Source organism: Aotus nancymaae, unplaced genomic scaffold (genome assembly GCF_030222135.1).
Source record: "Aotus nancymaae isolate 86718 unplaced genomic scaffold, 86718_ANA_hifiasm-v0.15.2.pri h1tg000003l, whole genome shotgun sequence".
Lineage (NCBI taxonomy): Eukaryota > Metazoa > Chordata > Mammalia > Primates > Aotidae > Aotus > Aotus nancymaae.
Genome location: NW_026988414.1, coordinates 71,930,044 through 71,945,852, shown reverse-complemented (window position 1 = coordinate 71,945,852; position 15,809 = coordinate 71,930,044). Strand labels below are relative to the sequence as shown.

General features: G+C 54.2%; 1 protein-coding gene across 1 annotated transcript in view; it reads left to right on the top strand.

The window, feature by feature from the left end:
- The window catches only part of HCN4 (hyperpolarization activated cyclic nucleotide gated potassium channel 4), a 48,181-nt gene extending 41,462 nt beyond the window's left edge, over positions 1 to 6,719 (top strand). Inside the window, exons 5-8 of the mRNA XM_021671380.2 lie at positions 1,167 to 1,313; positions 1,421 to 1,661; positions 2,359 to 2,523; positions 2,637 to 6,719. Coding sequence (XP_021527055.2) covers positions 1,167 to 1,313; positions 1,421 to 1,661; positions 2,359 to 2,523; positions 2,637 to 4,105 — 2,022 coding nt within the window. The 3' untranslated portion in view covers positions 4,106 to 6,719. The remainder of the gene's footprint in view (positions 1 to 1,166; positions 1,314 to 1,420; positions 1,662 to 2,358; positions 2,524 to 2,636) is intronic.
- The last annotated feature ends 9,090 nt before the right edge of the window (positions 6,720 to 15,809 follow it).

Below are 15,809 nucleotides of genomic sequence, written 5' to 3'. Positions count from 1 at the left end.
GTTCAAGACCAGCCTGGGCAACATGGCAAAGCCCTGTCTGTACTAAAAATACAAAAATTAGCCAGGTGTGGTGGTGTGTGCCTATAGTCCCGGCTACTTAGGAGGCTGAGGTGGGAGAATTGCTTGAGCCCAGGAGGTTGAGGCTGCAGTGAGCTGTGTTCATGTCACTGTACTCCAGCCTGGGAGATACAGTGAGACCCTGTGTTAACAAGAAGAAAGAAAGAGAGAAAGAGAAAGAGAAAAGAAAGAAAAGAGAAAAGGAAAGAAAGAAGAAACAAAGAGAAAGAAAGAAAAAAAAAGAAAGAGCATCAGAGTTTATTTTTGGGCCAGAGTCAGGGTGCCTGTGGCTTTTCATTTGAGACTTTCAAATGTTTATCCTTTGGCTAATATCTAAGTCTGCCCAATAAATTTTTCTTAAATGTCTTTCTTCCCTCTCCTCCATCCCCATGTCTGTCTCTCACCTGGACCACTTCAACCTTTTAACTCCTGCCCCATGTCCAGACCCTGCCTCCCTACCCCTGCCTGTTCTCTGGGGGTCAGGGGAGGGATTCTCTAAAACACAGCTCCAGGTATTCCGGCTGCCTCTGCCCCTATAACCAGCCAGGAAGTCACTGTCCCCTGGGACTTGGCATAACTTCGCACAGTCAGAGGCCAGGGTGGCTGGAAGGAGTTTAGGAAATGTCATTTCTCAACCCTCCTTCTGTCTGGGCCCCGGTGCTGTGGTTTCTCTGCAGCAGTTCTGCGTTCCCACCTCTTTGGAGCACACACAGATGCAGACAGGCCTCCCCATTTTGGATTGCTGCTGGGGTTATAGGGACTTCCTCTGCTTCCCATCCAGGAGAGGTCTGTGTGGTTGCCTAATCAATACCTCCCATCCCTCGTCCTGCTCTTGAGAATACCACTGTCCACACTCTGCTGCCCCCGACTCGCCTCCTCAGTATTGAACGCAGGACCAGATGCTGGTGGGGCCCCCTCCTCCACGCCAAGCAGCTGGGAGCCTGGGCAGTTGTTTGGAGCACAGTGAGGTCATATCCACACCATAGACCTCAGATCTCAAGGAACCAAGTTTGGCCAACAAAGCCCCCAGGGTGGGTGCCCGGATGTGGTGCCTGCTGGGACAGTGGGGCTGGCTGCACGGAGCTGACACCCCCTTTTCCCGGCCTCAGTATAAGCAGGTGGAGCAGTACATGTCCTTCCACAAGCTCCCGCCTGACACCCGGCAACGCATCCATGACTACTACGAGCACCGCTACCAGGGCAAGATGTTCGATGAGGAGAGCATCCTGGGCGAGCTGAGCGAGCCCCTGCGGGAGGTGAGCTGTGCAGCGGCCCTGCATGGAGGGGTGGGTAGTCAGGCCTTCCTGGCAGCCAGATCCCCTCACCTCCTCCTTCCCATGTCCCAATCCACCCTGTCTGGCAGGAGATCATCAACTTTAACTGCCGGAAGCTGGTGGCCTCCATGCCACTGTTTGCCAACGCGGACCCCAACTTTGTGACGTCCATGCTGACCAAGCTGCGTTTCGAGGTCTTCCAGCCCGGGGACTACATCATCCGGGAAGGCACCATCGGCAAGAAGATGTACTTCATCCAGCACGGTGTGGTCAGCGTGCTCACCAAGGGCAACAAGGAGACCAAGCTGGCTGACGGCTCCTACTTTGGAGGTGAGGCAGCCCTGGGCCCTTGGGGACGGGGCGACTGCTCCCAGAGGACAGGCTGGGGAGACACTCAGGGGACAGAGGCAGTGAGCACCCTTCGTGCCCACAGCCTGGAGGGAGGCGTCTGTGAGCCCAGGAGAGAGGTGTCTTAGTCTGGGCTCTTTGACTCACAAAAATGCCATAGACTGGGTGGCTTGTAAGCCACAGGAATGTATGCCTCACAGTTCTGGAGGCTGGCCCTCTGAGCTGAGGGGCCGGCGTGGCTGGGGCGGGTGAGGGCCCTCTTCTGGGCTGCACTGCTGGCTTCTCGCTGTGTCCTCATGTGGCAGAAGGAGGATGAGTCGGCTCCCTGCCTCTTCCTATAAAGGCACTAACTCCATCCATCAGGGCTCCACCCTTGTGATCTAATCACCTCCCCAGGTCCCACCTCCAAATACCATCATGCTGGGATTAGGAGTTCAACATATAAATTTTGGGGGAACACATTCAGTCCATAGCAGAGAGTATATCACAAAGATGGGAAAGACTGTCCAGCCCCCATTCGGTGGGGAAGAGGCATCCAGTGTGCCACAGTCTGGGGGCAGAGCCTTGTAAACCTGCCAAGGCTTCTATGCCAGGCAGTCAGGACCAAGGTCAGGGTGGGCAGTTCCTGTGACCTGGACAGGCTGTGCATGCCCCACCCTGAGTCCTGGTGTCCTGACAGAGATCTGCCTGCTGACCCGGGGCCGGCGCACAGCCAGCGTGAGGGCCGACACCTACTGCCGCCTCTACTCGCTGAGTGTGGACAACTTCAACGAGGTGCTGGAGGAGTACCCCATGATGCGAAGGGCCTTCGAGACTGTGGCGCTGGACCGCCTGGACCGAATCGGTGAGGGGGATGGGCCACAGGTGGGGTGGGTTGGCGGTGGGGGGAGCTTAGGCAGGGCTTCCCATCTCCTTCCCCGCTCTGCTCTGAGTGCCTGCTCTTGTTCCGTGGCTCAGGCAAGAAGAACTCCATCCTCCTCCACAAAGTCCAGCACGACCTCAACTCTGGCGTCTTCAACTACCAGGAGAACGAGATCATCCAGCAGATTGTGCAGCACGACCGGGAGATGGCCCACTGCGCACACCGCGTCCAGGCCGCCGCCTCTGCCACCCCGACCCCCACGCCCGTCATCTGGACCCCGCTGATCCAGGCACCGCTGCAGGCTGCCGCTGCCACCACTTCTGTGGCCATCGCCCTCACCCACCACCCTCGCCTGCCTGCTGCCATCTTCCGTCCTCCCCCAGGACCTGGGCTGGGCAACCTCGGTGCTGGGCAGACGCCAAGGCACCTGAAGCGGCTGCAGTCCCTGATCCCTTCTGCGCTGGGCTCCGCCTCGCCCGCCAGCAGCCCATCCCAGGTGGACACGCCATCATCATCCTCCTTCCACATCCAACAGCTGGCTGGATTCTCTGCCCCGGCCGGACTGAGCCCACTCCTGCCCTCATCCAGCTCCTCCCCACCCCCCGGGGCCTGCGGCTCCCCCTCCGCTCCCACACCATCAGCCGCTGCAGCCGCCACCACCACAGCTGGGTTTGGCCACTTCCACAAGGCGCTGGGTGGCTCCCTGTCCTCCTCCGACTCTCCCCTGCTCACCCCGCTGCAGCCAGGCGCCCGCTCCCCGCAGGCTGCCCAGCCACCTCCTGCGCTGCCCGGGGCCCGGGGAGGCCTGGGACTCCCGGAGCACTTCCTGCCACCCCCACCCTCCTCCAGGTCCCCGTCATCTAGCCCTGGGCAGCTGGGCCAGCCTCCAGGGGACTTATCCCCTGGTCTGGCCGCTGGTCTACCAAGCACACCAGAGACACCCCCACGGCAGCCTGAGCCACCGTCCCTTGTGGCAGGGGCCTCTGGGGGGGCTTCCCCTATAGCCTTTCCTCTCCGAGGAGGTCTCAGCTCCCCCGGCCACAGCCCAGGTCCCCCAAGAACTTTCCCGAGTGCCCCACCCCGGGCCTCTGGCTCCCATGGCTCCTTGCTCCTGCCACCTGCATCCAGCCCCCCGCCACCCCAGGTCCCCCAGCGCCGGGGCACGCCCCCTCTCACCCCTGGCCGCCTCACCCAGGACCTCAAGCTCATCTCCGCATCTCAGCCAGCCCTGCCTCAGGACGGGGCGCAGACTCTCCGCAGAGCCTCCCCACACTCCTCAGGGGAGTCCGTGGCTGCCTTCACGCTCTTCCCCAGGGCCGGGGGCAGCAGCGGGGGCAGTGGGAGCAGCGGGGGCCTCGGTCCCCTTGGGAGGCCCTATGGTGCCATCCCCGGCCAGCATGTCACTCTGCCTCGGAAGACATCCTCAGGTTCTTTGCCACCCCCTCTGTCTTTGTTTGGGGCAAGAGCCACCTCTTCTGGGGGGCCCCCTCTGACTGCTGGACCCCAGAGGGAACCTGGGGCCAGGCCTGAGCCAGTGCGCTCCAAACTGCCGTCCAATCTGTGAGCTGGGCCCTTCCCTCTTCTCTCTTTTCTCTCCCTTCTTTCTTCCTTCAGGTTTAACTGTGATTAGGAGATACACCAATAACAGTAATAATTAGCATTTAAAAACCACACACACCAGAAAAACAAAAGACAGCAGAAAATAACCAGGTATTCTTAGAGCTATAGATTTTTGGTCACTTGCTTTTATAGACTATTTTAATACTCAGCACGAGAGGGAGGGAGGGGGAGGGGGGAGAGAGGGGGCAGGCAGGTCCCAAACGCAAAAGCCAGAGGAAGGCAGATGGGGTCTCCGGGGCTGGGCAGGGGTGAGGGAGGCTGGTGTTGGGGGTTCCTAGAGCAGATGTGTCATTGTGTTCATTTAGAGGGACAGCTGCCATCAGCTCCTTAACCGTGACTTGGAGCTCCACTCTGCCCCCAGGAAGGGGCTGCCCTGGGGCCTGCCCTGGGGAGCCTCAGATGCCTGCGACCTTGGGAGAAAAGGGCCAGGGCCCTGCGGGCCTAGCATTTTTTCTACTGTAAACGTAGCAAGATCTGTCTATGAATATGCATATGTATATGTATGTAAGATGTGTATATGTATAGCTATGTAGCGCTCTGTAGAGCGGTGTAGATAGCCACTCACGTGCGCACACCTGTGTGCAATCTAGTTTAACCCCATGTTGCCAGGAAGCCCAGGTCACCTTACATCCAGCAACCCACCTTGGCCCGCAGGCTGTGCACTGCGTGGTCTAGGGACGTTCTCTCTCCAGTCCTCAGGGAAGGGGACCCCCAGGACTTCGCAGCGGGCCCCTTCTCTCCCCACCTCTGGTCTCAAATCCAGTCCCAGCGACCGCTCACCATGTGGAAGTGGAAGACTCTCCTTTCCTAGGGCCTCAAGCACATCCCGCCACCTCTGGGGCGTCAGTGTTCCCATCTGCACAGTGGGAGGTGAGGGGAACTTCTGTTTATTGAGTCTGCTCTGTGCCAAGCACTGATTTCACACTTTAGACACATTAACTCCTTCAGTTTCATAAAGACCATGGGGCGGGTACTTTGATTCTCCCCGTTTAGCAGATACAGAGAGCATTTTGGGTAATTTTTCCAGAATCATGTAACTAGGAGTGGCAGAGTGGGGACTGATTTGAGGTTCAAATCGACACCTGCCTGAGGCCCAAGTCTGCGTTCCTTCCATCAGAAAACTGTGTTGAGGGGGGCTGAGGTAGATGGTCCCCCAAGCATGGTGCAGAAGGAAGAGACCAGATTTTAGCAGCAGTCAGGCCGGGGTTCGAACCCCAGCCCTGCCACTTCTTAGCTGTGTGACCTTGGGCAAGTTACTTGAGCTTTCTGTCACCTCATTTGTAAAATGGGAATCATTATGGTACCACCTCACAAGGACCTATGAGGACCAGATGAGAAAAATCTATATGTGAAATGCCCAGCCCAGCGCCTGGCACATACCATAGTAGGTGCTCAATAAATCACATTTCTTCTGCCCCTCATATGCCCAGCCTATTGCTCCAGCGAGCTATGTGAGAGCCCAGGGAGCTTTGGCTGAGGGCTCCAAGACTTAAAATCTCAGGACTCAGGAGGTGGCTGGGCCTCCCTAAGGGCCCAAGGAAGGTGTGTGGCTGGAGGTGGGTGGGAGCCAGGCCTTGAGATGTAGGAACAGGGAGAGAGGGAGGGAACGGTGGGCGGGATGGAGTGTGTAGCGGGTATATTCCTGAGGTGGTTGTAGGGTAGTGGGTCAGGGCTTTGGGAGGGGATCCACAGGCTGAGGGATCAGAGGGACGGCCTTGGATGACAGACTAAGGGATTGACTGGGCTTGGTTCTGCCAACTAGGAGCCATAAGCAATTTCTAGATTTCGGGAATGAGAAAGCAGCTCAGATGCCCTTGGAGGCACCGCTCCCTCCCAAATGAGAAATGAGATCCTGCCAGAGCCAAGGTCAGGGGTCTGCCCTGCCTGCAGGGCCAGAGCAGGTATGGCTTCCATCCCCAAATCATGAGAAGGGCTGGTCCCACATTGTCCATGCAGAACCATCCATGCTGCAAGCCAGAATGTTGGCAAGATCGGGTTTTGCCTTGAGCTATCCTGGGATGTGGGACAGGCTGATGTCTCCGTAGATGGGCTGTAGGGAGTGGGAGGCAGTGCTCCAGGAGGGAGGTAGGTGAAGGTTCCTGGGATCTTAGGTAAAGACTGGATGCCGCCTAGCACTGGTCTCTACTCTGCTGGCTTCAGAAGGTTCTGGGAACTGGAAGGACTCAACAGCCTCAACCTGAGTTCTGCACACAGCCCTTCCCCTTAAGGAAGGCAGCTCTGAGAGGCAGCAGGACTGGATCCAAACACACAGTCTCGTCCCGGAGGCAGCAGGAGTGGAGATGGAGGGTCCAGGGCCGCGAGGATCCCCCTTGCCATCAGGGCCTGGCCTAACCACCCTCTCCTCTACTTACACACATGCATTTTGTAACAGCTCTGACCCAGCCCGGCCACTCTGCAGAGATTGGGACAGCCAGGTGCAGGCATTGGCCCTCCCACCCCCAGTCACCTACAAGGAATTTTCAAATCTTCCACTTTTAAAACAGAAACCGGTAAATGCGCCGTATTGTATATTTTATTTAAATAAAAAAATTCCAACAGATGCTACCTTGTTCTAGGAGCCAGGGATGGGGGTGGGGGTGAGGTCAGTGGGGAATCCTGGAGTCTTGGGAGCTGGGCTGTGGAAGGCAGGGGGACGTGGCCCAGAGGGCACATGTGGGCACTCGTGTACGTGCAAACCTGTGCCTCCAAGAGCATGGAGCTGTGTTTTGTGCATAGAGGTGTGCACGGGAGATGCGCCCGGCCTGGCTATGGACACAGGTGTGCACGCGCTTATGGACTGGTGGGAGTCATTAAGCCGGGGGGTGAGAGTGAGTGAGCATGCGTCCTTTGCTGGTGGAGAAGAGAAATGCGGAAGTGGGGAAGCTGTGAGACCCTTCCCACCCCCCAATGCCAACGCTGGCTGAGGAGGAGGAGGGTGGTTAATGAGCACCTGGGCTCCATCCAGCTAGATGCTGAAGAGGGGGATGCCATCTTAGTGTGACCAGGTAAGCTCTCAGAAGCGGGAAGGTGGCTGGGGACACAAGTGACTGGGCGGGGGTGGGGGGTGGGAGCACAGCTCTGGGTACCTGTGTGGGCTGGTGGGGTCCTGAGGGCAGAGGCGGGATCGGGGGCCTCTGGAAGGAGACAGGGCAGGGACTCCCCACTGCTGTGCCTGTTTGAGGAGCTAGGTCTGGTCCCCGGGTGGCCCCCTTCCCCACTTCTGTCTACAGAGGGTTGCCCCGGGCCCTGGGACTTCGCAGGTATGGGCAGAGGCCCCCTCCCGGGCTGGCGATGGGCTGCTGGAAAAGCCAAGTCCCCATGGCTCCCTGCGGCACAGGGAGTGCCGTCTCTCCCGCCCCAGGAGGGGAAAGTCCTCGGAAAAGGGCAGGGAATCCAGCGGCCTTTCCCCATCACCACTCGCCAGGGGATGCTGTTTCTATGGCAACTGGCCTGGGAGTCCCATTGCTAAGGAGGAGGCTCAGCATCCCCATGACAACTGCCCCCTGCGGCCAGGCAGCGGTGCTTCCTCGGGGACCCTGGGGCAGTCCTGGGCTGCGATCACCTCCCCTGCATCTGAGTGGCTCTGGCCCAGCCTCTGGGGCTGTGGGGAAGCCGTGGGGACAGGCTCCGCTAAGAGGAAGCCTGCGGGGGTGGGGCATTCGCTTCTGGGCCCTCTGTCACTGTCTCCTCTGTTCCCTGATGCGGGAGGGACACCTATTAAGAACCTCCTGTGGGCTGGACCCTGGGTCTTTCCTCTGCTGTCCTCCACCCAGCCACCCCAGAGGGCAGAATTCCCCTCAGTTACAGTGAGCCAAAGGGAACCGGGAGCAGAGAGGTAGGATCGCCAGCCCTGTCGGCTAGAAAGAAGGAGCAGGGCTGCACACCCAGATGCCGGGGGCTCAATCTGGTCCCTTCCCACTAGAGCCTTAGCAAGGGCTGGCGGTAGGAGCTGTCTGTCCCTGGTGCAGGCAGCAAAGGGTGCGTTGACTGTAGAGAATTTTAAAAAGACGGTAAAAGTGACTAAATGTCAGTTTGCTTCCTCTGATCACCATGTACCAGCAATTCAGACAGTGTCAGTGATAGAATGCTCCCCGCACAAGGGCAGACGGCTCCTCCACCCGCTCTGAGAGCACCCTGTGCATCCAAGAGACACCTGCTGTGCTCGAGCTGCTTGTGCTGTGGAAAGGCCTGAAGGCACCTTTTCTCCCTAGTGGGCCTCAACCAGACTGGGATTTTAAAGAGACAATTAAAGAGAGGCTTAAGATCCCTGCCTGGACTATACATCTCTTCCCAGCCGCTACTCCTCACCCTTCCCACTGGAGGGCTGCGTCCCCTCCCTGTCCTCATTTCCTCCTCCACCACATGGCTCTGATAATTTCTGACGATTTCACTGGCCCACATGGTGAAATCCAGGGCCTCCTTCCCAGCCCGGGTCCTGCTCTCCCCTCAGCAGGGTGTGACACCCACCACACACCCCCGACCCCGACCAGGCCCTCCTCAGAGCATGGGGCTCCATCCTCTGCTCACTGCGTCACCTTTCTCAAGCTCAGCCTCAGCTTGAGGGGCTCTTCTTCCTCCCAAAGGTTGGTGCTTCTTGGGTCTCTGGCCTTGGCCCCGCCCCCCATCTCATTCCACATGCATTTCCTAGGGTTAACCTCATCCTGGCCCGTGGCTTCCCCAGCCTGGAGGCAAAAGCTTCCCAGAGTCCCCCTACCCCAGTTCAGGCCCCCGCACCCCTGAGCCTCAGCCTGGGCTGCTGCTCCGGGGTCCCTCCTTCATTCTCTTCTGACCAAACACGGCCCTTTTATTCTTTCTTGGGTTTGTAGCGGGAGGGACACCTAGTAAGAACGTCCTGTGTGCTGGGCCCTGGGTCTTTCCTCTGCTGTCCTCCACCCAGCCACCCCAGAGGGCAGAATTCCTCTCAGCTACAGTGAACCAAAGGGAACGGGACACAGAGAGGAGCAGCGTGCCTTCTCCTCCACCTACCCCCTTGTTGATTTTGCTGCTTTAATTTTCTTTCTCTTGAGAGTGGAATACTTCCTACATACTGAAGAGATAACATGATATAAATCAGACTCTGAAAAATAATGTCGGCCAGGCACGGTGGCTCATGCCTGTAATCCCACAACTTTGGGAGGCCGAGGGGAACAGATCACAAGGTCAGGAGTTCGAGACCAGCCTGGCCAATATGGTGAAACATATTGGTGAAACCCCGTCTCTACTAAAAATACAAAAATCAGCCAGGCATGGTGGTGCATGCCTGTAATCCCAGCTACTTGGGAAGCTGAGGCAGGAGAATCACTTGAACCTGGGAGGCAGAGGTTGCAGTGAGCCAAGATTGCACCACTGCACTCCAGCCTGGGCAACAGAACAAGACTGTCTCTAATAATATCAACAGCCATGTACCAATCACTCAGTTTAAGGAATGGAACATAAGGGATGGAGCATAATATTTTTGAAGGCATCTGTGCTGTTGCCCAAGTGTGTCCCTCTCCCTCCCGCCAAGGAAAACTTCTCACCTGAATTTTATCATTACTTTCATGATAGTCTCCATAGAAATAAATGACTCCAAGAATGTATTCAGTTGCAGACCAAGGTGGGGTGTGGAGATTGAAAGTAGCTGCCTTCGTGGCGAAAATTTTTTTCAGTAATATTGTCCAGAATTGCTGATTTTTTTTGGAAGAAAAAAAAAAAGAAGAAAGAAAGAGAGAAATTAAAAAAAAAAATGAAGAAGAGGAAGAAAAAGGAAGAGAAAGAGGGAGAGAGAACGGGAGTATTGCTTTATTGCCCAGGCTAGAATGCAGTCTAAAAATGGGAATTGAAAACCTCTTTTATGCCAATAATTGTGCTTAACAATGGAGACAGGAAGGAATAAGGGAAGAAAATAACAAACAAGCAGCCAACCAATATTTCATTTAAACCTATGAAACGCTATGCAATTACTGAGGAGTGATTTAGTTCCAATTATGTAGTCACTTTTGGAATAGGTGTGATATGGTACTGATAAGAATGTGTGTTTTGTGTATTTGAAGTGGAGAGTTCTATAAATGTTTATTAAGTTTACTTGTTCCGGGTCTGAGTTCAAGTCCTGGATGTCCTTGCTAATTTTCTATCTCGTTGATCAGTCTAATATTGACAATGTGATGTTACAGTCTCCCACTATTATTGTGTGGGAGGCTAAGTCTCTTTATAAGTCATTAAGAACTTGTCTTACGTACCTGGGTGCTCCTGTATTGCGTGCGTGTATATTTAGGATCGTTAGCTCTTCTTGTTGCATTGATCCTGTTATCATTATGTAATGTCCTTCTTTGTCTCTTTTGATCTTTGTTGCTTTAAAGTCTATTTTATCAGAGGTGAGAATTGCAACTCCTGCTTTTTATTTATTTATTTATTTTTGCTCTCCGTTTGGTTGGTAAATCTTCCTCTGTCCCTTTGTTTTGAGTCTTTGTGTATCGTTGCATGTGAGACGGGTCTGGACACAGCATACTGATGGGTTTTGGCTTTTTATCCAGTTAATAATATATATGAGTTTAATACTGCCATTGATGCTAGCTGGCTGTTTTGCCCATTAGTTGATGTAAGTTCTTCATTATATTAATGCTGTTTACTTTCTGATATACTTTTGGAAAGGCTGATACTGGTTGTTCCTTTATATATATAGTGCTTCTTTCAGAAGCTCTTGTAAAGCAGGCCTGGTGGTGGTGAAATCTCTAAGTACTTGCTTGTTCACAAAAGATTTTATTTTTCCTTCGCATGTGAAGCTCAGTTTGGCTGGATATGAAATTCTGGGTTGAAAGTTCTTTTCTTTAAGGATGTTGAATATTGGCCCCCACTCTTTTCTGGCTTGTAGGGTTTCTGCTGAGAGATCTGCTGTAAGTCTGATAGGCTTCCCTTTGTGGGTAACCCAACCTTTCTCTCTGGCTGCTCTTAGTATTTTCTCCTTCATTTCAACCCTAATGAGTCTGACGATTATGTGCCTTGGGGTTGGTCTTGTTGAGGAATATCTTTGTGGTTTTCTCTGTATTACCTGGAGCTGAATATTGTCCTACCTTACTAGGTTGGGAAAGTTTTCCTGAATAATCTCCTGAAGAGTATTTTCCAACTTGGATTCATTCTCTTCATCACATTCAGGTACATCTATCAAATGTAGATTAGGTCTTTTCACATAGTCCCATATTTCTTGGAGACTTTGCTCATTCCTTTTTATCCTTTTTTCTCTAATCTTGACTTCTCGTTTTATTTCATTAAATTGGTCTTCGACCTCTGATATCCTTTCTTCTGCTTGATCAATTCGACTGTTAAAACTTGTGCATACTTCGCAAAGTTCTTGTGTTGTGTTTTTCAGCTCCATTAATTCACTTATATTCCTCTCTAAATTGTCTATTCTTGTTAGGATTTCGTCAAACCTTTTTTCAAAGTTCTTAGTTTCTTTGCATTGGGTTAGAACAAGTTCTTTTAATTCACATAAGTTTCTTATCATCCACCTTCTGAAGCCTACTTCTGTTAATGGAACGCACTCGTTCTCCATCAGGGCTTGTTCCGTTGCTGATGAGGAACTGTGATCCCCTGTAGAGGGAGAGGCATTCTGATTTTGGGTATTCTCAGTCTTTTTACGCTGGTTTCTTCCCATCATTGTAAATTTATCCACCTGTTGTCTTTGTGATTACCGACTTTCAAATTAGGTCTCTGAGTGGACGTCCAACTTGTTGATTCCCAGCGCTGAAATCTGAGCAACCCACTGCGCTGGCCAAAACAGCAGTGTTAAGATTGATGGTGCTTTTCTGCCCGGGAATCTCAGGTCTAACTCCCTTCTTGAGTCCGTCCTTCAATCAGCTGAATAGACGACTCTGTCTTCCCAGAGCTCCAAACAACATCAGCCGAAAGGGGACCCGGTCCCGCTCACCCTGCACCAAGAACTGCCGTTCCTGCCACAAGAGTCACACTGGCGACCCGTGGGGCTCCTCCGCTGGGAATCTCCTGATCTGTGAGCAACAAAAATTCGGCTGAAAGTGTGGCGTCCTCTCGTTCTCTGCACTTTCACTGAGAGCTACAATCCTGAGCTGCTAGTGATCAACCATCTTTGGATTTTTCTCGATCCCTGCACCTTGAGAGGCCAAGGTGGATGGATCACTTGAGGTCAGGAGTTCAAGACCAGCCTGGCCAACATGGGGAAACCCCATCTCTACTAAAAATACAAAAAATTAGCCTGGTGTGGTGGTGCACGCCTGTAGTCCCAGCTACTCAGGAGGCTGAGGTAGGAGAATTGCTTGAACTCAGGATGTGGAGGTTGCAGTCAGCGGAGATTGTGCCACTGCACTCCAGTCTGGACGACAGAGCGAGACTCCAACTCACCAAAAAAAAAAAAAATCTAGAATCCAGTCTGGTCTCTTGGGGCGCTAGCCTGTTGGTCTCCTTGGGTCTGAGGGGGAACAGCGCTTCCTGGTGGCCACAGTACAGACACCCAAGGGGAAGGGATGAGAGAGTGACCAGAGGCACGGCAAGGTCACAGGCCCCGTTGGGCAGGCCCAGAGGCACTCCTGCAGAGCAAGCGCTTGTCTGCTCTGGGACAGATGAGCTGTTTGGCCCCCTAAAGGACCATGTCCCAGGCTCAACTAGGGCTGGAGCCGGAGCTGACTGTTCCCGATCGGCAGCATCACAGGGCAGGTCCTGGGTGCATGAGGGCAGGCAGCTGGAAGGGGCCCCATCTGGGTCTGGAAGGACTTTTCTAGATGAGGTGCTGGGGTGTGGGTGAGCCAGATCAGCACATGACTGCGGGGCTCCACAGGGCCCCCTACCCTGGGCTGCTCCCTGAGTGGAAGGCCACCACCATGCTGGTCCCTGGGGCTCCTGGATTGGCCTCAGTGTTGCTGACATCCTCAGATTTTGCTGAGTAATAAGAGCAAAGTGAGGACAGGTAGGAAGGCCCACTTTGTTCAACACCTACTGTGTGCTGGGTGTTTACACATTTGCTCTCATTTGATCACCTTCCTTCAAGGAGAACAGTAGCATCTAGATCTTATCTGTAGGGCAAGGGAGACCCACAGAGGATGATTTACAGAACCACCCCAAAGCCTGAGATCTTTCTCCTGCCCCATGAGGGGGTCCCCAGATGGCAGCTGCAGAGACCCCAGGCCCCAGGTCCTAGGTTTGCTTGGCAGTGAAGGGCTGCCAGCTGGGGGAGGTGTTTGCCTTCTGCCTGCCAGTCCTCTGTCTAGGCCTTCAGAAGCTGCTGGTGCAGGGAGACCTCGAGGTGGAGGCAGAGCCAGGAAGGAAGAGCCTGATGGAGCAGGCTGGGGTCAAACTCCTGACTTCACAGTCTGTCCTGAGCCTTAGCAGCTTTCGGCTTGGCTTTGCCCAGGGCCTTTTTTTTTTTTTGAGATGGAGTCTTGCTCTGTTGCCCAGGCTGGAGTGTAGTGACGAGATCTTGGCTCACTGCAGCCTCTGTCTCCCAGGTTCAAGTGATTCCCCTGCCTCAGCCTCCTGAGTAGCTGGGATGACAGGTGTGGGCTGCCACCACGCCTGGCTGATTTTTTGTATTTTAGTAGAGACGGGGTTTCACCATGGCCAGAATGGTCTCGATCTCCTGACCTCATGATCCGCCTGCCTCAGCCTCCAAAAGTGCTGGGCTTACAGGCATGAGCCACCGCGCCCGGCCAGGCCCAGGCCCTTTGAGGGAAGCACGGGCATTGGTGCCAAGTTGGAGTGTCATGTGTTGCCCTGGTCAATTCTGCATGGGCTCCAAGAGCCCCCAGCAAGCTTGAGGCCAGATCCGTCTCTGCAAATGACTAGAGGTGTCATCCTGGGCAAGTGACCTCACATGCCTCTGTCCCCGTCTGCCCAGTGGGCGATAGCACGTCGCTTTCCCAGCAAGCTGTGAAGACTAAATGGGGCAAAGTGCCATGAGGGACCTGGCATGGAGCAGGTGCTTGGGGAACTTTGGCTAATTGTCAAGTGAAAGCAAAAGAAGGAGGCAGCTGGACCGCAGACATCTCCAGGATCCTGGAATTGAATCCCTTTGCATACAAGATCCCGGAGGAGAGGTAGCTGGGGGTGTAGGTCCGTGGAGAACTGGCCGCTCTCATCCCTGTGCCTTTGGCGCACCTGCAACCCTCATTTTCTCGCCTGTTGCTCCAGCTAAGTGAGCAGCGTGAGAGTCCCAGGAGGTTACGGATGGATCTGCACCATCAGTGTTCCCAGCGCCCGGCACAGAAAAGAGGACGGTCAGCCTTGAAGGTAGTGAGCTCTCTGTTCCTGAAAGTATGAGAACAGAAGTGAACTCCTGGCAAGGAGTTGGATGAGGATTTTTTTTTTTTTTTTTTTTTTTTTTTTTTTTTGAGATGGAGTCTTGCTCTGTTGCCCAGGCTGGAGTGCAGTGGCATGATCTTGGCTCACTGCAACCTCTGCCTCCTGGGTTCAAGTGATTCTCTTGCCTCAGCCTCTTGGATAACTGTATTTACAGGTGCATGCGACCACGCCTGGCTAATTTTTTTGCATTTTTAGTAGAGATGGTGTTTCTCCACGTTGGCCAGGCTGGTCTTGAACTCCTGACCTCAGGTGGTCAGATCACCTCAGCCTCCCAGAGTGCTGGGATTACAGGCGTGAGGCACCACGCCCAGTCTGCACAAGGAATTTCTACTCCAAGTGGGTCTATGAGGACCAGGGCGAGGAATGAGGGAGAGGAAGTAAGGGGCTGTCCTCTGGCCACTCTTAGTGGCTTCTCCAGAATTTGTGCATAGGACGGACTTGAGACTTTCCTTTTCTTTTTTCTTTTCTTTTCTTTTTTTTTTTTTTTGAGATTAAGTCTTGTTGTTGCCCAGGCTGGAATGTAGTGGAGTGATCTCGGCTCACTGCAAGCGCCGCCTCCCGGGTTCAAGTGATTCTTCTGCCTCAGCCTCCTGAATAGCTGAGATTACAGGCATGCGCCACCACGCCCTGCTAATTTTTGTATTTTGAGTAGAGACGGGGTTTCACCACGTTGGCCAGGCTGGTCTCGACCTCCTGACCTCGTGATCCGCCCGCCTCGGCCCGGTGTGAGACTTTTCTTGAAGTTGCGTTTGCAAAATAAAGTCGCTTTTCCTTGGGTTGCCTTATTATTTGGGGTGGGGTCCCCAGGACAGTGGGTTAAGGTGAGCAGCTATGAGAAACGTGCTTTTCTAACTGCCCACGAGGGGGCAGCCTACACTGCATTTTCGGCTCTAGTTCTCGGCTGGGGAAGGTGACGGTGGCAGATCCTGGCCTGAGGACAGGTCTGGGGGCCGAAGGATGGGGAAGAATTGGGCAGCAGATGGGTGGGGGCGGGAGCTGTTCTCCCCACAGATCACAAGCCCGACTTTTTTGGGGGTTAGGAGGAACAGGCAAGGTGGGAAGCTTTCCTCTGACCAGTGGATCCTGCCACTGGAAAAAGTCAGCAGAATTTGAAGACCACAGTCGTAGCAAGTGTCCAGGAAGCCTTTCAGCTTGACATTTCGGGACAAGATTTGGGGCCAGGAATACCATAGAGCATGACTGCTGGGACGAAGGGAGACTCATGAACCCCCGGAGGGCAGCACTGAGCTGAGATGGGACAGTTAAGCCGGGACTTGAGGCTCGGTGGTGAGCTGGAGCCCCCCGTCATCCCCTGGGTGGGAGCACCCTGGTGCTGGCTTGTG